This window comes from Hyaena hyaena, unplaced genomic scaffold (genome assembly GCF_003009895.1).
Source record: "Hyaena hyaena isolate Hyena2069 unplaced genomic scaffold, ASM300989v1 scaffold_532, whole genome shotgun sequence".
Classification (NCBI taxonomy): Eukaryota; Metazoa; Chordata; class Mammalia; order Carnivora; family Hyaenidae; genus Hyaena; species Hyaena hyaena.
Window position 1 is genome coordinate 1,024,749 of NW_024081165.1, and position 25,708 is coordinate 1,050,456.

At 37.5% G+C, this 25,708-nt stretch overlaps 1 protein-coding gene across 1 annotated transcript in view; it reads left to right on the top strand.

Annotated features, from left to right (window-relative positions):
* IPO11 (importin 11) overlaps nt 1-25,708 on the top strand; it is a 197,697-nt gene that overhangs the window by 12,052 nt on the left and 159,937 nt on the right. The window contains exons 2-3 of the mRNA XM_039255589.1: nt 12,791-12,934; nt 17,323-17,423. Coding sequence (XP_039111520.1) covers nt 12,797-12,934; nt 17,323-17,423 — 239 coding nt within the window. The 5' untranslated portion in view covers nt 12,791-12,796. The remainder of the gene's footprint in view (nt 1-12,790; nt 12,935-17,322; nt 17,424-25,708) is intronic.

The following is a 25,708-nucleotide window of genomic DNA, read 5'->3' on the forward strand; positions in this document are numbered from 1 at the left end:
CAGAATCTGAAGCAGGCTCCAGGGTCAGCACAGAGCCCCATGTGGGACTCAAACTCATGAACTGAGATCATGACTTGAGCCGAAGCCAGACGCTTAACCGACTGAGCCCTGAGGGAAAGATTCTTAAGTAGGCTCCAAGTCTGCTTGACAACAGGCTCAATTCCATGATCCTGAGATCATGACCTGAGCTGAGATCAGGAGTTAAAAGCTCAATTCACAGAGCTACCCAGGTGCCCCTCATTTTCATATTTTAATTCCATCCTTCTTGCATTGTTATTTTTTATGCTCCTGTTCTTTCTGTCATGTTCTCTCCTCTTAGCATTCTTTGTTCTAACTTTTTGAACCCTAAAAAAACTTGCTCTTTTTCCAGATGGTTGTGTTTGCAGTGAGTGGTCACTGACAATTCTGATGTCTTCCTCTTTGCCTGGCCTTCCTTTAGGGGAACAGGATGCTTAGAGCACCTTCTTAGGGATGTGGTGTGGACTTCTTACCATGAGGTGGCACTGCAGTTTACTTGATTTATTTTTATATCTAGGACTAGAAGATGTAGTAGTATGTTACCCAGTAAAGAAACAAGTTGATGTGGAAACTGTGATGGAACATAATTAGAAATGGAATTAAAGACACTTTTGTTAACAAAAAGAAGTTGTTTTTCTTTAATGTGATGGGTATGTATTGTAAATGCATTATTGTATATAATATTTATAAAAATATAAGCTTAAAGGAAAGGAAAAAATTGTGAATTTTTGGATTAGTTTCATTTTTTTCTGTCAGATATTTTAAAATACTGTCTTTATAAGCACCAAATAGTAAGAATATTAAATGCCTTATAGAGATGAATGCAGTTAAAACTGGCATTTGAGGACAAGGCTGAGTCCCTTGAGAAAGGGAGATTGTTTTTTGGTAAACATTGCTGTCATAAGTTCACGTAACAGAATTTGGCAGAACGCTTGCTTATCTGTTCTTGCTACTGAAAGACAAAGTTTTTAAGTTTTCTTTTTTTTTTTTAATGTTTTTTAAATTTATTTCTAGGAGAGAGAGAGACAGCGTGAGCAGGGGAGGGTCAGAGAGAGAGAGGGAGTCACAGACTGAAACAGGCTCCAGGCTCTGAGCTGTTAGTCAGCACAGAGCCCGACGCGGAGCTCGAACCCATGAACCGTGAGATCATGACCTAAGCGAAAGTTGGACGCTTAACCGACTAAGTCACCCAAGCGCCCCTTAAGTTTTCTTTTATGTACTCTTAGGATGAGAGTGCAATTACAGACTGCATGACCAACGTAAATATGGTATACTTACTATATTGCTGTGATTTTTTTGGTCTGTACTTGGCAAGAGAAATAAATGATTTTCAGTGCTTGAAAAATTGTGCTTTTTTCAGAGTGAGGAAGAGAAATGAAGCAAATGTTACCTTGGAAATTTAGAGCAGGTATAAAGGGAAGAAACTGGATCTTTTAAAAAATTATTTTTTTAATTTTTTTCATCACTAAGTTTACATCTTTAGACTATAAGAATCCATATTACCCCTGGGACTACCTTAACACAACAACTGTTTGCAATTGGTGTGTTTCTTGCTTGTCTTTTATTTTTAGTTGTTTTGTATTTGTACAATCTTCTATAAATATATATATTTTTTTAGTTTTTTTTTTTTTGAGAGAGAGAGAGTGAGAGCATGAGCAGGAAAGGGGCAAAGGGGGGAGATCTGAGGATCTGAAGTGGGCTCTGTGCCAATAGCCAAAAATGTGATGTAGAGTTCAAACTCAGAAATTGTGAGATCATGACCTGAGCTGAAGTTGGACGCCTAAGTGCCTGAGTCACCCAAGTACCCCTCTTACACATGTATTTTATATAGTGTATTTGACAACATAGATATTTCTCTAATTACAAAGTAGTAAAAGTATTTTTTAAAATGTTTACTTACTTTTGAGAGAGACAGAGACAGAGCAAGAGCAGGTGGTGGGGGAGGGGTGCAGAGATAGAGAGACACACAGAATCCAAAGCATGCTCCAGGCTCTGAGCTGTCAGCCCAGAGCCCAACATCTGGCTCGAAGTCAGTAAACATGAAATCATGACTGGAGCCAAAGTGAGATGCTTAACCTGTGGAGCCACCCAGGTGCCCCTGAGAGTATTTTTTTTTTTTTAAGTTTATTTATTTTGAGAGCGAGAGAAAGTGTGAATGGAGAAGGGGCAGAGACAGAGAGTGAGAGAGAAATAGAGTCCCGAACAGCCTCCTCACTGTCACTGCAAAGCCTGATACAGGGCTGAAAACTACAAACTGTGAGATCATGATGTGAGCTAAAGTCTGATGCTTAACTCACTGAGCCACCCAGGTGCCCTGAGACTAAAAGAGACTTTTTAAAAAAATTTATTTATATATGTTGAGAGAGAGAGAGAGACAGCATGATTGGGGGAGGGACAGAGAGAGGAAGAGAGAGAGAGAGAACCCCAAGCAGGCTCTGTGCTAACAGCACAACAACAGGGGCCTAGGACTCACAAACCACAAGATCATGACCTGAGCTGAAACCAAGAGTCAGACACTTAACCTACTGAGCCCCACCCCAGGCGCCTCTAAAAGAGGGTATTTTTAAAAAATTTTTAATGTTTGTTTATTTTTGAGAGAGATAAGAGACAGAGCATGAGCAGTAGAGGGGCAGAGAGAGAGAGAGAGAGAGACAGGCACAGAATCTGAAACAGGTTCCAAGCTCTGAGCTGTCAGCACAGAACCTGACACAGGGCTTGAACCCACAAACCGTGAGATCATGACCTGAGCCGAAGTTGGTCGCTTAATAACTGAGGCACCCCTAAAAGAGTATTTTTAAGTTCTGTTTGGTTTAGAAGGATTTAAGCTTACTTGTAGTGTCTGTCACCAAGCAGGAGTTTGAAGGTCCTTTAAAACCCTTGATTAGATGAGATATTTTATCAGTAGAGAAGAGAAAGCTAGCAAATATCTCCTCTTCTATTGTTATGTATGTTTTGTTACATATCTCTTATTCTAAAATAGATCAATCTTTGACAGTCTGGCATGAGGTCTCATGGGGAATGATTTAATAGCCCTGGTGATTGTTTAAACTTCATGGTATTTGGATGTATATGGAAGCATCTTTAGTCCAAACCATTTGTAAGAAGCGTTACTAACATATAGTGCACAAGGATGCCAAACAGCTTATAATGTGTGCACAGAGAAGAATTTTCTTGTTCAGACTGAAATGGGCTCTTTCGAGAGATGGAAATGAATCCAAATGGTGCAGTGTGGATTTGAATGAGACTAGTGTCATTGGTACCTCCTTGGTTTGTGTCCAAGATCTTAGGTCTTTTCATTTTGCTGTACTGTCTTGAATTAGTGATCTTCCTTGATCTGAATTAATGTCAGTTATGGTTGTTGATAATCCAGCCACATGTTTTTCATTTATTTATCACTTCTTGTTTCTTGCTGATTTTGACATTTACATAGGGCACTTAAAGAGCTTTATTGAGTTATAATGCACAGACCATACAGTTTACCCACTGAAAGTGTACAGTTCAGTTGTTTTTAGTGTATTCACAGAGTTGTGTGACTATCACTACAATCCATTTTAGAGCATTTTTATAAACTCAAATAGTAATTGCATCCCTATCAGCAATCATTCCATGTTTTCCCCCAATCCTCTGGCCCTAGGCAACCACTTATACACCTTTTATCTTAATAAATTTGCTTATTTTGGACATTCATTGAAAGAGTCAACTTGTGACCTTGGTGACTGGCTTCTTTGACCTAGCATGTCAAATGAACCAGGGTTCATTTATATTGGAGCATGTTGCAGGATTTCATTCTTATTAATTGCCAAACACTTTTCTATTGGACAGAATACCACATTCTGTTGTTTTCACTTTTTGCTATTATGATGTTGCTGGTCACATTTTGATACAGTGTACAACAAATGTGGACATAAATCTTCATTATTCTTGGGTATATATACCTAGAGTTAGAATTTCTGAGTCATACACTCTTTGTTTAACATTTTTAGACCCTGACAAACTTTTCTGAAGTGATGGCACCATTTACATTCTCAGCAGCAGTGCATGAGAGTTCCACTTTTTCCACATCTTCACCAATATCTTTTATTATGTCTTTTTGTTTCTAGCCATAATAGTGGTTTTGATTTGCATTTCCTAATGGCTAATAATTTAGGCATTTTTTCATATGCTTATTGACCATCTATTCATCGTTGTAGAACTGTATTTTCAAAAACTTTTGCCTTTTTTATATACTTCTTTTTGAAGAGTGGTTTAGGTTTACACTAAATGAGAGGCAGGTAGAGATTTCCAATAGACTCTGCCCACACACGTACACAATCTCCATTCCTAACATCACTTACCATAATTTTTTTTTGACATCATTCACCATAATGGTGCAGTTTTTTTAATCAGAATGAACCTACATTGACACATCATAATCACTCAAAGCCCATAGTTTCCTTAAGGGTTCACTCTAGGTGTTGTGCATTCAGTAGATTTGGACAAAAGTTATAATGACATGGACCCATCATTTTAATACACAGTATTTTCTCTGTCTTAGAAAAATCTGTGATCTGCCTGTTCATCTCCCCTTGCACTTAACTGATCTTTTAATTATATCTAGTTTTGGCTTTTCCAGAATGTTCTGTATAGTTGAAGTCTTCTTAGATTGACTCTTTGCACTTCTCTTACTCCATGTCTTTTCATGGCTTGGTAATTTCTTTTATCACTGAATAATCTGTTGTCTGGATGTACCATAGTTTGTTTATCTGTTCACCTACTGAAATAAGTCTTTGTTGCTTCTAAATTTTGGCACTTAGAATAAAGCTATGTGCAGGTTTTTGTGGACATAGTTTTCCTTATTTTTTAATGTTTATGTTTGAGAAAGTATGTGCACGTGCATGAAGGCAAGCAGGAGAGGTGCCGAGAGAGGGGGACAAAGGATCTGAACCACACTCCATGCTGACAGCAGAGTCCAAAGAGGAGCTCGAACTTCGAAACTGAGATCATGACCTGAGCCGAAGTTGGACGCTTAACCAAATGAGTCACCTTGGTGCCCCTTGTACATAGTTTTATCTCCTTTGGGTAAATACCAAAAAGCACAGTCACTGCATTGTATAGTAAGAGTATGTTTACTTTTGTAAGAAACTATCAAATTATCTTCCAAAGATACTTTGCATTCTTTCCAACAATGTCTGAGAGTTCCTGTTGATCCACATCCTTGCTTGGCATTCAGTATTGTCATTGTTCTAGATTTTGACATTCTAATAGGTGTGTAGTAGTATCTCACTGTTGTTTTATTTAAAAAAATTTTTTTTATGTCTTTATTTTGAGAGTGAGAGACAGCGAGCGGGGGAGGGGCAAAGAGAGAGGGAGACACAGAATCTGAAGCAGGCTCCAAGCTCTGAGCTGTCAGCACAGAGCCCGACACAGGGCTTGAACCCACTTACTGTGAGATCATGACCTGAGCTGAAGTCGGATGCTTAACCAACTGAGCCACCCGGGTGCCCCCTCACTGTTGTTTAAATTGGCATTTCGTATCTTACCTGTGTATCTTATAAGATCTGTGTATCTTATTGGGGCACCACCCCAATATTAATAATGGTACCTTAGAAAACCCATTTAGGTTTTGTTTTATGTTCTAGGAATTTTATAGTTTTGTGTTTTACTGTTAAGTCTATGATCCATTTTGAGTTAATTTTTGTGAAGGGGTTTAAGGTCTATCTGGATTAGTTTTTTTTTTTTAATTTGGTCATCCAGTTGTTCTGGCACCTTTTGTTGAAGAGACTGCCTTTGTATTATTGCCTTTGCTTCTTTGTTAAAGATCAGTTGAGGAGTCTATTTCTGGGTACTCTAAGCTGCTGTTGTGATCTTTTTGTCTGTTTTTTTGCTAATACCACACTGTCTTGATTACTGTAGCATTAACAGTAAGTCTTGAAGTTGGGTAATGTCACACTTTCACCATTTCTATCTCTTCTGGTTCTTTCCAACTGGAAGTTGGGTCTACAGTCTTGGCTAACTAAGGCTGATGGGATTTGGTATTTTAGAGGTAAGGTGCTATACTTCTTATTGCATCACATCAGGAGTCGCTTAAGGTCAAGTTCTGCAGCTGTTGTTGATACTGAGTTTGTTCTCTTGGTTGAGCTGGTGACTGACAGATCTCTTCATTTTAAAGGTCTGTTTGTTCACTGAATTTAGCAAGTCATCTGTGGGTGATATTTGAACACAGTGGGAATATTCTGTTCTTAAAAGTTGTTCTTTCACCTAATGGTTTTAGCATCCTTTGTTGAACCATGCCTCAGTAAATTATTTCATTGGGGGAGCCCTTTATATTTTTGAAAATTTTCTTCAATTTTTATTGTAGGTTTTTTTCTAAGTCATTTTACATACAGCTTACAGTTAGAGGAAAACTACAAAGTTTCCAACAGTAGGCACATCTGTATGTCTTTGGGCTTTGGGTTTTTCCAGAATTTGGAAAGTAACTTCCAGGAATCGGCCTAGAATGCCTTTTGATAGGGTATGAATATTTTTTGGCTTATTTATAGGTTGTTTAGACTTTAAGTAAGTCCAGTGATGAATTGAACTGACTAAATTATAAAATAGTAAGAAGATTGATATGGTTCCCCTTTTAGTTTGCACCTTCTCCTTTCCTATTATTGTTCTTAAGGAAAAAGAATTTACATGCATATTTTTAATAATTCTCTTCTATAGTTTAGTTCAGAGCTAATACAGTACTCATAAGCACTATCTTGCTTGCTTATGAATTTGAAGTTATGTACATTAATGAAAATCAGAGCAACCTCATTGTGTGCATTGTGTTCTTATTTTTTAAGTAGGCTTTGCACCCACTGTGGAACCCAGTATGGGGCTTGAAATCAAGACCCTGAGGGGCGCCTGTGTGGCTGAGTCGGTTAAGCATCTGACTTCGGCTCAGGCCATAATTTCATGGGTTTGTGGGTTTGAGCCCCGTGTTGGTCTCTCTGCTGACAGCTAACTCAGAGCCTGGAGCCTGCTTCGGATTCTGTGTCTCCCTCTCTCTCTGACCCTCCCCTGCTCACACTGTTTTCTCTCTCTCTCTCAGAAATAAATTTTTTTTAAAAATCCTGAGATCAAAACCTGAGCTGAAATCAAGAGTTGGACGTTTAACTGACTCAGACACCCAGGCACTCTATATTGTGTACATTATTAATTAGGAAACCTAGGCATCCATTCTTTTAACACAGGTAGAGGATTTCTTTCTCCCTGTATGGACACCTCTATAGCAGAGACACACCTGTGCTTTCATTGTGAGAGACTTGCTTCTTTGGCCTTCAGGCTTATCTGGTGATGGTCTCCATGAATATCTTTTCAAGTTCTTAGAGACATAGTTTTAGCTCTTCCCACAATTTAGTCAGTATTTGTCTATCCCTGTGCCTTCCACCTGCTTCCCTCACTCCCTCCCCTTCTTGTCTTTTCATCTTTTGCTCTTTACTGTCAGGTCTTCAGAGGTGGGGTTTTTTTGTTTGTTTGGTTGGTTTTTTTGGAGATGAGTGTGTCTGGTTCACAGCCAGATGGAAATAACAGAATTTCTATAATCTAATTCCAAAAAAGGTATTGAAGATTAGTTTCCTGGGTGTACCACCCTCTAGCCTGACTACCAGTTGCCATTGGTCATCTTTTCTTTTTGAAGATTTTTTTAAACGTAATCTTTGCACCCAACATGGAGCCCGAACTCACAACCCTTAGATCAAGAGTTGCATGCTCTACCGACTGAGCTAGCCAGGCCCCCTGGTAGTCATCTGTCTTTCATTCAAATGAAGTTTATGTCTATAGTGTTATATTTGAGTGTCTCAGTACATTTCTCCCCATTATTTGTCGCCATTGCTGTTCTTTCAAGAGAATTCTACAACTGAGTATTCTGTTAATACTTACTGCATAGAAAACATGACCCTTTTAAATTATTAGGGATTCAGGAATCTTTTTGACATTTTCTCTGGGAGCCTATTATGAGAGAGAATGGGGTGTGTTTCTAGGTGTTGGGGAGTAGGGTGGTGTGGTGACTCCCATTTTATGGTACAGTAGGAAGAGCTCATGTTCTGGACACTTGCTTATCAGGCTGCACTCTGTCATGTACTAGTTTGCTACTTGACCTGGACAACTCTGTTGATCACTCTAAGTCCTTCCTCTTATAAAACAGTGATACTATTCCACATGCCAGATTTGCTTTTATAGGCTTGTTATGGCATCTTTAAAAAAATTTAATAGGCTTTAGCATTGTGGTATTTTAAATAATCTGTTGAAGGTCTGTCATTCCTGAATCATTATTATTTTATTTATTTATTTATTTATTTAATTTTTTTAATGTTTTATTTATTTCTAGGAGAGAGAGAGAGAGAGAGATAGACAGCGTGAGCAGGGGAGGGTCAGAGGGAGAGGGAGACACAGAATCTGAAGCAGACTCCAGGCTCTGAGCTGGCAGTCAGCACAGAGCCCGACGCGGGGCTCGAACCCACAAACCGCGAGATCATGACCTAAGCGAAGTCGGTCGCTCAACCGACTAAGCCACCCAGGCGCCCCCTGAATCATTATTTTTGATGATGCATTTAATCTGCAATTTAGGAACTGATTGCTTTTTAAAGATTCCTTTAAAAGTTAATTAGCACTTAGTCATCTTTCTAGTAGAAGATCTGAATGGTGGTTTGTTTCTCAGACCTAAAAGCCTTTTTACCCATTAGATGAATCAGTCATAATATTGTTTCTGTGGAGGAAGTACACTGAATTCTACCTGATATTCTAGAATCTCATTTTCTACAGTTAAAGAAATTTTTTTAATGTTTATTTTTGAAAGAAAGAGAGATACAGAGCATGAGTGAGAGAGGGGCAGAGAGGAAGGAGACACAAAATCTGAAGCAAGCTCTTGAACTTTAAAATCATGACCTGAGCTGAAATCCAATGCTTAACCAGCTAAGCCATTCGGGTGCCACTTTACAGTTTGTTTTAATAATTAGAATAGTTCTCTCTCCTTCCCACTTCATTATCTCCCAGAATTTGGGCAGAGAAAGAGACGCCTTTCTGTTTCTTATCATCCTAACAACTATTATAGTGCTTGGTACAAAATTGATTCTCCAGAAGTGTATGAACTGAGATCTTTGTCCCAGACTATATGGGCTTCTTGGGAACAAGGTTCAAAAGCAGGGGGAGGAAGGACAGAGTATATACTCCTGTGTGAAGATCTGGATGGAGCAAGCTACTGGAGGGCTGTAGCAGCTTCTAGCAGAACAGGTGAATGGTGAGGGTAAAGTGAAACCTAAAGGATACAAGTACATAGACTTAAGGATGGCCTTGCTGTGAAGGTCCAGGCACGTGTGACTTGAGCCACCCAGGCACTCCATTTTTCTCTTATTGTATTCATGTTCATATATTCACTTACTCGTGTAGTGGCTTTTTTGGTACATATGTAGAAGTTCAGACACTTTTTTTCTCTCGCAAAGTCACACATGATCTGTTCATGCTTACTTCTTCAACCACATCTGGTTCTATTTTCTCCTTTTCTATTAAGTGTTAATCATACTGGCCTTCTTAAGTTTGTTTTTAATCTTACGGCCTTATTTTCATTTGTTTTCTCTGTCTGTCTGGAGCTCTGTTTTCAGATCTTTGCATGCCTGGGTCTCTTGTCTTTTGCTTCTTATAAATGTCACTTAAGAGAAGCCTTCCCTGAACACCCAGGCTAAAGTAACAAATTCAGAGGCACCTGGGTGGGTCGCTCCTTTGGTTGAATTTCTGACTCTTGATATTGGCTCAGGTCACAGTCCAGGGTGGTTGGATTGATTGCGTTGGACTCTGCGCTGAGCATGGAACCTGCTTAATATTCTCTCTCTCTCTCTGCCTCTCTCTCTGTCCCTCTCTCTCTCTGTCTCTGTCTCTCTCTCTCTCTCTACTTCCCTCTCTACTTCTGCCTCTCTTACCCACTTGTGCATGCAAGTGCTCTCTCAGAAGTAAAAATAAAAAATAAAGTAACACATTCATTTGCAATTGATATGTATTTAACACGATTGTATTTTCTTCATGTTTCTCCTCCTCTCTTCCTCCCTTTCTTTCACAGAAATACCTTCTTCCACTAGAATGTATGCATCATGGAGTTGGGGACACTATTTTGTTTGCTGCTTTTATTCCAGCAGCACCTAGTACAGTGCCTGGTACACAGCATGCTTTCAGCAGTTTTATTGACTAAATCCATTAATTAGCTGCCATGTGGTTCAGTGTAAAGTACTCTTTTGTTCAAAATTGATCACTTACCTTTATTCACCAAGTACCAATAAAGCATATATCATGTATCTTGTTGGGCCCCTGGGACTACAAAGTTGTCAGTTTTTTCCCTGGAGGGAGGCAATATTAGATACTGATTAAAGAACAGTGGCTTCGGTATTCAAGTTCAAGCACTGCTGTTTAGTATATTGTGGCCTGGGAAAGATAAGGTCTCTGATCCTTTAGTTTTCTCCCTAAAATATGGGGATAATTGTGCGCCTGGGTGGGTCAGTTGCTTAAGTGTTCGACTTTGGCTCAGGTCCTGATCTCACCGTTGATGAGTTTGAGCCTTGTGTCCAGCTCTGTGCTGATAGCTCAGAGCCTGAAGCCTGCTTCCGATTCTGTGTCTCCCTCTGTCTCTGCCCCTTTCCTGCTCACACATTCTCTCTCTCTCTCTCTCAAAAATAAACATCAAAAAATTAAAAAAAAAAAAGAAAAATATTTATTTTAGCCAGCTGCTCTTCTTGGGGGAGAATCACTAAATTTAGTGCTTTCCATATCTTAGACAGTTCCTTGTGAGAACTACAGATCAATGCTGGTCTTTTCTTCTTTTATAGGAATGTATAATGGAAACTGTTGTCCATTCTGTCCTGCATTGCTGCAGAGCTGGATTTTTGGGTGTACCTCATTGTAGATGTTCAGAAGTTGTGTTTCTCATACTTCGGCGTTGATAACTTATTACCAAGGCACACGCTTTTGACCCCCAGCCCCTATTTTCATGATGTAGGTTTGGAGAGAGAATTGAGAATTTGTATTTCTGTGAGCTGATGGTGATGTTGCCAGTCCATTCATTGGGGGAGAATTTCTCTAAAGTAGAGCTTTTCTGAAGTTACACTGACGCAGTAGCTGCCACATATGGCTATTGAGTACTTGAAGTGTGGTTAGTTCAAAATAAGATGTGCTTTAAGGGTAAAATAGAAAGGACTTTGAAGACCTAGTATTAAAAAAGCGTAAAATATCTAAATTAGTTTTTTCAAAATCCCGTTCATATGTTAAAATGATAATATTTTGAATATATCGAGTCAAATATATTAAAAATAATTCCACGTTTTTTCACTTCTTAATGTGGTTGCTAGAAAATGTAAACTTGCATACATGGCTTGCTTTTGTGGCTTGCATTATACTTCTCTTAGGAAAACATACTGCCGTCTCTTTAAAATATCTTCTAAGGTCTCCCTAAAGTAAATTTCTTTTAGATAGGCTCTTTTTGAAATTACACATTACCAACAAGCCCTCTAAATTGAGTGAAAATTCATTCAGTTGTTTTCAAGTGATAATGAACACAGAGACCTACATTGTTCAAGGAACTCCAGGTTAGTGAGGGAAGCAGTATATATTTACAAGGCATCTTGGTCACTTCTAAGATACAGACAGGAACAGATTACTGATTTAAAATCTTAGTTTACTTCCATTGCTAATTGGTAGTATTTTGTATTTTGTATTCAAGTTATTGTGTCCTAGCCCTGCCTTACTCACATAGGCTTTAAAATCATTAGTTTTCCTTGAAAAGTTTAATATTTTGTGTCATTTCTTGTTGAGTTGGCATTTGGGTCATACCCTTTTCATTAGTCTTTGCAGTTTAATTACAACTCTTAAGAAGTGTTTGCTTTGGCTATATTTAGGGGTTAATGACCTTCATGCTTTTACTATCTGGAACAGTCTCCAGTTTCATATATAACTACAATCACAAGGCTAATTCTCAGTCACTTCTGCTTTGAGATTTATTTTCTATATACTTTTAGTTTTCAGTTTTAATCTTAGAAGCTTCATATAAGTGTATTGTGTACAATTATATATACTTGGGTAAGTATATAATGTACACTGTTTCAGTAAATGGCTAAACATAATTTTAGAATGGTTTCAGGTATTTAGTGTAGGATTAAGATGATTCAGCCCTTAAGATCCTTTCTAACTTAGGGTTTATGTTTTTACATTATATTTTATGTTTATTGATTTAGTTCATTTTTCCCCCACAGTATTTCTTGAATATACCTTGGTCTTGTAAATTTTAGAAAATGTTTTGAACACATATCATTGATGGCATGTAAGATGATGTTATGAGGTACTTAGCAACGAGTCAAAGAATTTTTCATGCTTTGATCTTACTAGGAATAAAGTGATAAATTCTTATAACACTTAATACTCTCCTTTTAAAAACTAAGATAGAAGATACTATACTTAATCTTAGGCAGACAATGTTTAATCAGAATTTAGTTCTTTGGTTTTTGTGTGTGGGTTTTTCGTTTGCGATTTACTGTTACCTCCTATTTATGGGACTTTGAAGACAGTTTCTATTAGAAATAAGTTGATTTAAGCAGATGTGATTTGAATTCCCAGAAATCTAAGAGTATGGGAGGTGCATAGAAAAAAATAGAAATCCAGCGGAAACATGCCAGAGTAGGTAAACATTGAAGTACGGGAGTAATTCAGAATATTGAAGCTTTTTCTCCATTTATGTTGCTGCTAATTTTTTGTGTATAATGTTGATTCAGGTATGTTAACTTATCATTACCAGGTGTCCATGGATCTCAATAGTGCCAGCACTGTTGTTCTTCAGGTCTTAACACAGGCCACCAGCCAGGATACTGCCGTGTTGAAACCAGCAGAGGAGCAGTTGAAACAGTGGGAGACACAGCCAGGTTTCTATTCAGTGTTGTTGGTAAGTTGTTGTAAAATAGTTTATTACTATTTTTAATAAAATGAGACATCGTTATTTTAGTTCTCAGAATCTACTTGTATTGGTGGTTTACTTTAGTGAAACTGATACCGATGTTTGGCTGTCTTTGCCACTGCTGCTTATTAATTCAGGGCATGGCACATGAGGGTGTTGACATGTTGGATGACTGTTGAATAAATTACTGAGCAGGGTACTGGTAATATCTACCCAGAAGGCCGGCACTGCTGATATTCTATTTTAGCATACTAATGGTGACTTGCATGTTTTGTCTTTATTCTTGCCCCGGTTAATTTATGTTGTCAGAGTTGTTCAGGTCTGTCTCCTGCAGCCTTAATCTGGTCTACCTTTGCTCACTGTGTTACTTTATTTATTTATTTATTTATTTATTTTTAAATGTTTTATTTATTTCTAGGAGAGAGAAAGAGAGACAGCGTGAGCAGGGAAGGGTCAGAGAGAGAGGCAGTCACAGACTCCGAAACAGGCTCCAGGCTCTGAGCTGGCAGTCAGCACAGAGCCCGACGCGGGGCTCGAACCCACGAACCGTGAGATCATGACCTAAGCGAAAGTCGGACGCTTAACCGACTAAGCCACCCAGGCGCCCCGACTTTATTTTTTTATTTGAGAGAACGAAAGAGCGTGGGGGAGAGGTGCAGAGAGAAAGAGAGAGAGAGAGAGAGACAGACAGAGACAGACAGAGACAAAGACAGAGACAAAGCTAGAAAGAGAGAGAGAGTCCCAAGCAGACTCCATGCTGTCAGCGTAGAGTTGGCTGTGTGGGACTTTATCTCAGGAACCGTGAGCTCATGACCTGAACTGAAGTCAAGAGGATGCTCAACTGACGGAGCCACCCAGGCACCCCTACTCACTGCATTTCTTTAAAACATGGTTTTCTTTTTTCCATCTAAAAATTTCATTTTCTTGACAGTTTTATCTTCTGGGTATTATGGAAAATAGTATAATAATTAACAATATATGCTTTAACTAAACTTTTCTAGGAGTTCAAAGCTTTAGGTTTATCAAAATTATTTTTGCAATGCCAGAATAAAAGAATGTCTTTTTATATTGACAGTCTTCATTATTCTTTTCCTTTTTATGAAAATTTCGGAACTCTGATTAGTGTTTTTTTCTTTTGGCAAGGGCAGTAAGTTTACCTGTTGCAAATACAGAGCAAGCTGTTCACCATATCTTTTTTTTTTAATTTGAAAGCCTGAACAGGAAGGGTGGGAGAAGGGCGGAGGAAGGTGAGGGAGACAGAGAGAGAAAAGAAAAAGAAAGAGAGAGGAAGAGAGAGAGAGAAGGAGAATCTTAAGCAGATTCCATGCTCAATGTAGAGCCAGACATGAGGCTTGATCCTATGACGCTGGAATCATGATCTGAACCCAGAATCAAGAGTTGGACACTCAACCAACTGAGCCCCTCAGGTGCCTCTTGTTTGCCATATCTAATAAAAAATAGAAGATTATAAAAGTTGACATACGTGGGGCGCCTGGGTGGCTTAGTCGGTTGAGCGTCCAACTTTCGCTTAGGTCATGATCTCGCAGTTCGTGGGTTCGAGCCCCACGTCGGGCTCTGTGCTGACTGCCAGCTCGGGGCCTGGAGCCTGTTTCAGTCTGTGACTCCCTCTCTCTGACTCTCCCCTGCTCACGCTGTCTCTCTCTCTCTCTCCTAGGGTAAAAAAAAAAAAAAGTCTATTTGCATGGAAATAAGAGCCTACCTTCCCCTAAATTNGCCTGTTTCAGTCTGTGACTCCCTCTCTCTGACTCTCCCCTGCTCACGCTGTCTCTCTCTCTCTCTCCTAGAAATAAATAAAAATATTAAAAAAAAAATATTAAAAAAAAAAAGTTGACATACGTGTTTTTGACTTCATGGCTAAAATGCTTGAGTTACCTTTTTTTTTGAGTTGACTTGTTAAACATAAGAACATACTGGTCATCTCTAGAGTCATGATTGATATTCTGAATATAAGTGAAAGTTGGATGTTTGGCTCAGTAAAAAAAAGGTAAGAAACACTGATAAAAAGTAAAAAAAAAAAAAACTGATTGATTTAAGGATTCTAAAGATAATATTCTATCCTTATTTGGATATCCCTCACATAATGTTTGTAAAATTTGGGTACATTACAGATGTTTAGAATATTTCTGAGTATCTTTATTCTTCACATGTTTTTTTTTTAAATGAATAGACTGTATAAGTAGCCATGTGTTTTTTCAGGCCAAAATATAATACACTTGTGGTGTTTCTTATTTGGGTTACTCCTGGACTTTAAAAAAAACAATAGCCTGCTTGATTAACTCTTCACTTTTTGTGCAATTATGAATTGTTAATGCCTAAGTCTTTTGTTTTTATATTTACTAGCTCTACTTTTCTTCTTAGATGGATAGTAAAATTTCTTTTAGATGGAATAGATTATAATTGATGGAAAAATTAAGTTACCAGCAGGACTTCTTTATTTTTTCTTGAACTCACTGTCTTGGCACTTTTAATCTCTTGTAGCCTTAGCTGTTCTTTCTAATTTAGAGGTGGAAAATTTGTATTCCTGATTCTCAGACTTGTGTTCCCATCTTATTCTTCAAAATACTTAAGGAATATTTCTACTTGGATTGACTCCTGCATGTTGACTTTTCTTGGTTCGCTAAGTTTAGGCAAGGCAGACAGATATCCACTAACATTCCATAGTATTCCCACATTACTTCCATTCATTTGTTCATTTGCTCCACCGGTATTTATTACTCAGTCTTTTGTGTAAGATAGACATAGAAAGTGTTAAAATCGAATGTGGTTAATGTGAGAGAAGTCCATTCCTTCTTTCTTAAAGGAGACCCAAAAGAGAGTCACGGGTATTAAGGAATAAATGGACATACACAACTATTTTTGCAGTCTTTTTTTTATTTTTGGTTATTTTCTAAAAATGGGATATTTCTAAAAACTCACCTGTTTTTTATAGTTTACACATAATGCTTTTCTGTAGTAAGGAACACATGTCGGCGTCATTGCTTTTGGTTTTGAGGTTTTCCCACACAAGGTTGTGTTTAAGAGTTCACCTCTGGGATTTTGAGTAGTTTTTGGTCTGAAGTGTAGTGCAATTTCAGTCAGTTAAGGTACTTTTCGCTTCCCCTATGTATCCACTATCCTAGATAAATTTTTTATAAAGAAATAAAACACTTTGGGGGAGCCTGAGTGGCTCAGTTGGTTGAGCATCCGACTTCAGCTCAGGTTACAATATCCTGGTTTGTGAGTTCAAGCCCTGCATCGTGCTCTGTGCTGACAGTGGGGAGCGTGCTTTGGATTCTCTGTCTTCCTCATTGCCCCTCCCCTGCTTGCTGTTTTTCTATTTCTCTCTCAAAAATAAACACTAAAAAAAAAAAAAAAAAGGAAATAAAACACTTTATTTTTTTATTTTTATTAAAAAAATTTTTTTAAATGTTTTATTTCTTTCTGAGATAGTGTGAGCAGGGGAGGGTCGGAGAGAGAGGGAGATACAGAATCCAAAACAGGATCCAGGCTCTGAGCTGGCTGTCAGCACAGAGCCCAATGCGGGGCTCGAACCCACGAACCGTGAGATCGAGACTTGAACTGAAGTCTGATGCTTAACTGACTGAGTCACCCAGTTGACCCGGAAATAAAACACTTTAATTCTGTATTCATGATGTTTTAAATTACAGTGTCAACATTTGTTGTACTTTTATTTCCATATACGAGTGTTAGTTATGAATTTTTGATAATTTTAATTTGGGGTAAAAATGTGTAAAGGTCACAAAACAATTGCAATTTTCTCCTTGATTATTAAGACTTTATTGCATAGTTTACTTGCACAGTCATTTTTATCTCCCTTGACTCTGTAAAGCAAGAAGTGCCTGTTTTTGGATTAATGTTCTGCTGTCACATTTATTTGTAAGCTTGATTGTTTTGATAATAGAATACTTTGAAATAGCTCCTTTCATAGCATATGCTCATGACCCAGGGGCTTTGACTCCTTAGAACCTTTGAATGTATGCTTTGGTGGGTCTACTTTTTCTTTTTAATTGAGAAAATATTTATTTCATTGTGTGTGTGTAGGTGCGATAGAGAATTAGGGTTTTTTTTTTTCTGAGTTTATTTTTTTATTAGGAAACATATCAAGCATACCTAAAAGTAGACTAGTTAAATAAATCCCAAATATTTGTTACTTAGCTAAAAAAGTGAATATACTTCTACCACATGTGCTTTCTTATATGAACTCTGGAGCTAATAGATATTTAGAAAATATGTTCTCTGTAGTGATAAAACTCAAGTAAAACATTTAAAGTGTTATCTGTACTTCAGTTTGGGTAAATTAATAATACTTAGGACATGTGGATTTTAATACTATGTTTTGTTTTGTTTTGTTTCAGAATATTTTCACAAACCACACTCTGGATATAAATGTAAGGTGGCTTGCTGTGCTGTATTTTAAGAATGGAATTGATCGTTATTGGAGACGTGTAGCACCTCAGTAAGTTCTGTCACTCTCCCTCGCCCATGTAATCCTTTCCAGATCAGGGAGGTATACAAATGTTCCTGTTTAGGAACAAGGTCAGCATGGTCCTTGTGTAGGATGAGATTCACTTTCTTGAAGCATTTGATATTTAAAAGAAAAATGTATTAACTACTAAAGAAGTAAAGGTTCTGTATAAGTCAGTATTCATATTACTGCTTTTCTCCACAATTTTTTTTTTATTTGAAGATGGAGGCTGTGGATTTCTTCGGTTCTTTGGTTTTGAGGATGTCTCATTTTATGGGCACAAAAATGCTGAGTGAATAAATTATGTTGAAAAGATGTCCCTTTTTTTTTTTTTTTTTTTAAAGATAAAGTATGAGGTTAGGATTTTAAAAAAAAGTTACCGAGAAGGAAATTCCAGGTCATTTCTGAGCCAGCTGGATTTTACCTTCCAAGTCTTCTGGATAATTTCCTTTGTGGTGAGAATGGGGTGGTAGACATTTGTCACCCCCTCAGATTGAGTTGTAACTGCTCTGTAGATGGTTAAGTGAAGAGATTTCTCTTGATAGTTAATTACACGTTATGTAATTGATGTAAATGCACTCTAGTCATGACTCTGGAATTCATTTGATAAAATATAGTGAATTTTGCCAAAGAAGTAACATAGTCTTTGTTCCCCAGTAGATGGCACTATAGCTCTTTATGTTCTTTATATTCATGAGTCCATAAAAAAAAAATAAACTTGTTTGAGTACTTCACGGTGCCTATAAAATACGCCCTTGAATAATATTAGAAGCAACTAGAATTAAAAAAATTTTTTTTAATGTTTATTTTTTGAGAGAGAGAAAGAACATGTGTGAGCAAGTGAGCATGAGAGGGGGAAGAACAGAGAGAGGGAGGGAGACACAGAATCTGAAGCAGGCTCCAGGCTCTGTGCTGTCAGCATAGACCCTGACGTGGCGCTCAAACCTACCAACCGTGAGATCATGACCTGAGCTGAAGTCAGATGCTTAGCCAACTGAGGTGCTCAGAAACAACTAGAATATTTTAAGGCTGCACTTAGGACACTGTAGTATAAAGTAAACATTTTCTCTTTAGAAATCATGATTTTGAGAGATACGAAGTAGTGATAAGAAGTTGTATATTATTGAGTTACTGGAATGATTGCCGCAGTGCACACTTTTCTACTGCTCTGTCTTATTAAATTTTAGAGAGCTCTGAAAATTCATTTTGTTTTACCAGTTGTATGAAGGATATGGTTACAAATGACAGTTTTGGAAGGTAGAATTAAAGGTAGATTCAGTATTTCAGATCATACTTTTACATAAAGAATTAAAAACGGGAATTTAGTTTAAATATGAAAAGTTAAGGAGAATATATGATATTACGTAGTTAAATCCCAAGCTTTTTCTTTTAGTATATATTGAGATATAACCTGGAATGGAGATGAATGCGGGGAGGGAACAAGGAAGGTAAGAATGTACTTTTCTAGAGGGCAGCAAGGAAGCAACACTCAGTTATAGAACTCCTTAAATTTAAGACATTTAAAACATCTGCTTGTTTGTGTTCTTATCTAAGTTTCGTTTTATATAGTTCCTGTCCCTACCACTATCTTCATGGAATGAGGATTAATTTGAATTTATAGATCATTACTATGTACAGTTCAACTTTAAGTGGGTCCTAATTCATTAGATACTGTGCAGCCTGTGCTTCGAAACTAATCTGAGGTCATCTAATGATAGCAGGTGCATGAAATTAAAGGTGCAGTATTAACTATTAGTGGAGAATTGCTAAAGACCTGAGTTTTCTCCAGGTTAATGTCTTGTTTCCTTGATAAGTGTGTGGGTTTTTTTGCATATTTTGGTAGCTAGTCATTATATCCTCTTAGTTAAAATTATGAAAACTCTTGAACCTGGCTTCCTGGCATAGAAGAAAACTTGAATTTCCAGCTTGAAGCAAAACATTTTAGGAGAAAACATTACTTCACAGTTTTGATGATAGAAGGGAGCTGTCTAAGTTGGAAAGTACAGCACAACTGTAAAAGAATTAAAGAGATCATTCCTCATGGGAAAGCCTAGACTTGCATTAGGCTTTGACTCTTTCACCTGAATGTTTATCTTAATCTTGTTTTCTCATTTGTTTACTCACCTGGAGTAAGTCACAGTTAAGGTTTAAAGAAACATTTGTTAGAATATAGTGTTCAATATAATTGAAAAAGTGCACAAATGAGTACGTTTTAATGTTTATAATGTGAACACATCCATGTAACTAGCACTTGGAATGAGGTAGAACATTAGTAGTGCTCAGAAGCCTTCCTCCTGTGTCTGACAGTCACCTGTCCACCCCTCCCCAGCAACATTTGACCTCTCTTACCATACATTATTAGCCTTACCTGCTTATGAACTTTGTGTGTATGACTTTTATTCAGTCTTACATTTGTGAGATTTATCCATGTAGTTGCCTGAAAAGTTCACTCTTATGGAGAAGTAAAACACGACATTTTAGGAACAAAGCATATCTATTTGTTCTGCTATTGGGCATTTAGTTGTTACTACTTTCTATTACTCTTTTGGATTTAACTTGCTGGCTTCTCATGTTTTGAAATGGAAGCATAATTCATTTTTAGTTTTCCTTATATAAGCATTTAAAACATTACGTGTTTTCTTGTAATCTTAGCTTTAATTTAATTTTATTACCACTCAGTTGAAAAGATTTAGAATTCTTCCTGTGATTTCTTTCTTTACCCATGGGTTAATTAGAAGTATACTTCCTAATTTCCATCATGTGGGGCTTTTTAGGTATTTTTTTGTTAGGGATTTCATCCTTTGAAATGTGAGGTCTTGTTCTGTAATCTCAGCATATGGTACTGTGGTAAATGTTGTATGTGCCCTTGAAAAGAATGTGTGTTTGACATAATTTGTCAGTTATGCTGTTCACATCTTCTATATCCTTATTGATTTTTGTTGCTGTTTTTTTCATTATTTTCTGGGACAGATATGTTAATCTCCAAATAAGATTAAGGATTTAGCTATTTTTTTTTTATATTCTGTTTTTGCTGTCTCTATATAGAGACTATATTACTAGGATCATGTAAGTTAAGTATTACTACATTTTTTGTAGAACTGACCTTCTCCTAATTATGAAATGTATCTTATTTCTAGTAATGTGTATGGCATCCGACATAGTTTGTCTCATTTTAATAGAGGCACATCAACCATCTTATGGTTGCATGGTATACCTTGTTTTGCTTTTTTCTTTCAATATTTCTTTGCTATTCTGTTTGAAATAGTTGTCTTGTAAGCACCAGAGGTATTGGCCTGTAGTTCTCTTTTTGTGTAGTGTTTTTATTTGATTTTGGTATCTGTACTCCTGGCCTCATAGACTGAATTTGGAAGCTTTCCCACCTCTCCCTTTTGAAATAGTTTGAGAAGAATAGGTATTAACTTTAATATGTTAAAGAATGTTTACTTTTAAATGTTTGATAGAATTTGCCTATGAAGCTGTCTAGTCCTGGACTTTTGCTTGTTGGGAGTTTTTTGATGACTGATTCAATTTTATTTCTGGTAATCAGTCTTCAAAAAATTTTGTATTTATTCCTGATTCACTTTTGGGAGGTTCTGTATTTTTAGGAATTTATCCATTTCTTCTAAGTTGTCCATTTTGTTGGCTTGTAATTTTTCATAATTATCTCTTTTAATACTTTATATTTCTGTGGTGTTGGTTGTTATTTCTCTTCTTTCATTTATGATTTTGAGTTCTCTCTCTATTTCTGTCTAGCTGAAGGTTTGTCAGTTTTGTTGATCTTTTCAAAGAACCAGCTCCTGGTTTCATTGTCTATCGGGCATATTACTTATCTCCATTTCATTTAGCTCTCTTGTAATGATGTTGTCCTGTTATTTTATTTGGGACACATTCCTCTTTGTCCTCATTTTGTCAGAATCTCTGTATCTGTTTCTGTGTGTTAGGAAAGGCAGCCATTCCGCTTGATTTTGAAAGTAGTGGCCTTATGAAGAAGAGATCCTGTAGTGCTCTGTAGTGCAGTTTTCCATTCACCAGAATATGACTCCTCAGTGATAGCTCCTGTGTGTGTTGCACGCACCCTACTCTTGTGATTGAGCTGTGTTTGGTCAGTCATCTACAATGGCTCTATTTTGTGTTTTGTGGGCAGGGTTTGGTATCTTTGCTGTTAGTGTCCCAGTCCAGGGCTGTCTAGGGCTTGAATTGAGTTAGACCAGGCATTTGCCAGAGATCTGGTAGCATAGAACTTCAGGACACTCTTCCTGTGTCGTCATCTGAGAAGCTTTTGTTATGAGCGGGGCCTGCAGTCAGAGCCCGTGTCTGCCCCCAGTCTAGTGCTGTGCCACATTCACTCTGGTGTGTGTGGTTGTCTACACCTCTGCCTTGGAGGGGAGTTCCTTTAAGTTTTGTGAAAAACGTTGTTGGCATTTTGATAGGAATTGCCTTAAATGTGTAAATTTCATTAGGTACTAAAGGCATTTTAAGAATCCTCTTCTAGTACAAGAGCGTGGAATGTTTTTCCATTTCTTTATGTCATCTTGAATTTCTTTTATCAGTGTTTTATAGTTTTCAGAGTACTGGTCTTTCACCTCTTTGGTTAAGTTTACTCCTAGGTATCCTTTTATTATTATTATTACTATTATTTTTGTTCTTAAAGAATATTTGTTTAACTACCCCCAACGTGTGGCTTTAACTCATGACCCTGGGATGAAGAGTCTTATGCACTTCTGACTGAGCCAACCAGATATCCCTATTAGGGGTGCAGTTGTACATGGGATTGTTTTCTTAATTTCTTTTCTTTTTTTTTGCTGCTTCATCATTGACATATAGAAATGCAGCAGATTTCTGTACATTGACTATGTATCATGCAATCTCACCAAATTAATTGATCAGTTCTAGCAGTTTTTTGGAGGAGTCTTTTGGATTTTCTGTATATAGTATCACATCATCTGCAAGTAGTGAAAGTTTTACTTCTTCCTTACTTATTTGAATGCCTTCTATTTCTTTTTGTTGTCTGATTGTAGCTAGAACTTCCAGTACTACATTGATAAAAGTGGTGAGATTGGACATCCCTGTCTTGTTTCTGACCTTAGAGGGAAAGCTCTCAGTTTTCCCCCATTAACAGTGATGTTAGCTGTGGATATTTCATAGATGGCCTTTATTATGTTGAGGTATGTTCTCTCTGAACCTATTTTCTTGAGGGTTTTTTTTTTCTCCATGAATGGATGTTGTACTTTGTCATAAGGTTTTTCTACATCTTTTGAAATGATCATATGGTTTTTATACTTTATCCCAGTGATGTGGTATATCCCATTGATTGATTTGCGAATATGGAACCACCCTGGCAACCCAGGAATAAATTCCACTTGATCGTGGTGAATGATTTTCTTAATATATTGTTAAGGGGCGCCTGGGTGGCTTAGTCGGTTAAGCGTCCGACTTTAGCTTAGGTCATGATCTCGCGGTTTGTGGGCTCGAGCCCCGCGTCGGGCTCTGTGCTGACTGCCAGCTCAGAGCCTGGAGCCTGTTTCAGTCTGTGACTCCCTCTCTCTTTGACCCTCCCCTGCTCACGCTGTCTATCTCTCTCTCTCTCTCCTGGAAATAAATAAAAAACATTTAAAAAATATATATATATATTGTTAAATTTGGTTTCCCAGTAATTTATTGGAAATTTTATCATTTGCATTCATCAGGGATACTGACCTGTAATTCTCTTTTTTTGTAGTGTCTTTTATCTGGTTTTGTAACTAGGGTAATGCTGGCTTCATAGAATTAACTTGGCAATTTTCCTTCCATTTCTATATTTTGAAATAATTTAACAAGAATATGTATTAAGTCTTCTTTAAATCTTTGGTAGAATTTGCATATGAAACCATCTGGTCCTGGTCTTTGTTGGGAGTTTTTTTTTTTTTTTTAAATTACTGACTCACTTTCTTTGCTGGTTATCAATTTGTTCACATTTTGTATTCCCTCCTGTTTCAGCTTTGGTAGTTTATATGTTTGTAGGAATTTATCCATTTCTTCTAGGTTGTCCAATTTGTTGGCATATAGTTTTCCATAATAATCTCTTAAGGTTGTTTGTATTTCGTGGTGTTTGGTGTCATTTCTCCTCTCTCATTTGTTATTTTGAGTTCTTTCTCTTTTTTTCTTGATAAGTCTTGCTCTAGAGGTTTATCAGTTTTATTGATTTTTTTCCCAAAGAACAAGCTGGTTTCTTTGGTGGATTGTGTGTGTGTGTGTGTGTGTGTGTGTGTGTGTGTGTGTGTAGTTTCTGTATCATTTATTTCTGATCTAATCTCTATTTCCTTTCTGCTTGTTTTAGGTTTTGCTTGTTCTTTAGCTTCTTTAGGTGTAAGATTAAGTTGTTTATATGAAATTTTTCTTGCTTCTTGAGGTAGATCTGTTTTGCTATTAACTTCCCTCTTAGAACCACTTTTGCTGCATCCCCAAGGTTTTGGACTGTTGAGTTTTTATTTGTTTCCTTTTATTATTTAAATTTTTTAATTCCCTGGTTGCCCCATTCATTGTTCAGTAGCTGATTATTCAACCTCCATGTATTTGTGGTCTTGCCAGATTTTTTTCTTGTGAAGGACTTCTGGTTTCATATTATTGTGGTCAAATGATATGTGTGGAATAATTATAGTCTTCTTTAATTTGTTGAGGTTTTTTTAATGGGCTAATATGTAATCTGTTCTGGAGAATGTTCTGTTTGCAGTTGTAAAAAGACTGTGTACTCTCCTGTTTTAGGATAGAATGTTCTGAATATATCTGTTAAATCCCTCTCTTCCAATGTGTCATTCAAAGCCATTTTTGCCTTGCTGATGTTCTGTTTAGATGATCTGTCCATTGATGTAAATGGGATATTAAAGTCCCTTTTTATTATTGTGTTATTATGGATTAGATCTTTTATGTTTGTTATTAACTGTTTTATGTGTTTAGGTACTTATACATTGCGTGCAGAAGTATTTACTATTATTATATCTTCTTTAATTTTTCCCATTATTTTTTTTTAACTTTTCTTAATGTTTGTTTATTTTTGAGAGAAAGACAGAGTGCAAGTGGCGAAGGGGCAGAGAGAGGGAGACAGAATCCGAAGCAGGCTCCAGGGTCTGAGCTGTCAGCACAGAGTCCAACGTGGGGCTCGAACCCATGAATCATGACTTCAGTTGAAGTTGACACTTAACCAACTGAGCCACCCAGGTGCCCCTTTCCCATTATTATTATATGATATCCTTCTTTATCTCTTGGTTCATCTTTTTGTTTTAAAGTTTATTATGTCTGATACAACTATGGCTACTTTGGCTTTCTTTTGACATCCATTTGCATGATAGATGTTTCTGCATCTTCTCTCTTTCAGTGGTGGGAGTCACTTTGGAGTATTCTGGCCCATTTTGGGGATGCTTGCACACTACCAGGCTTGTGGCACTGCTTTGTATGGGCTCTAGCCACAAGGTCTTGTAAAGGGCAGGTCCTCAGGAGAATATGGGAGTAGGGCACGCTGTTAGCAGGCTACATGAAGAGTGTTGGTACTGACTGGTTCCATCATTTGTGCCTTTCAAGGCTGTGGTTGGAGGAGGGAAATGGTACCTAATAGCTCCTTTGTTTTTGGAGAAGTCTCCCAAAGGTCCCTGTGTCTTCGGCATAGACTCTGATATTAATAAACAGATCTCTTTCCTGTGTTTTTCATACTGCTGCTTCTTTGTTTGCTATTTGTTGTGCTGTCTCTTTAAGGGCATGGACTCCCACCTTCCCAGCTTTCCCAGAGCTTGCTCAATGATTTTCTTTTTTCTTAAATAGTTTATTGTCAAGTTGGTTTACACCCAGTGCTCATCTCCACAAGTGCCCTCCCCCATGCCCATCACCCCCCTCTCTCTCTCCCCCACTCCCATCAGCCCTCTGTTTGTTCTCAGCATTCAAGAGTCTCTCATGGTTTGCCTCCCGCCCTCTCTCCTACTATTTTTCCCCTTCTTCTCCCACATCGTTCTCCATTAAGTTCCTCCTAATCCACCTATATGTGCAAACATACGGTATTTGTCCTTCCCTGCCTGACTTATTTTGTTCAGCCTAACACCCTCTAGTTCCATCTATGTTGCTACACATGGCCAGATTTCATTCTTTCTCATTGCCATGGAGTATTCCATTGTATAGATAAACCACATCTTCTTGATCCATTCGTCCGTGGATGGACACTAAGGCTCTTTCCATGTTTTGGCTATTGTTGAGAGTGCTGCTATGAACATTGGGGTGCATGTGCCCCTATGCATCAGCACTCCTGAATCCCT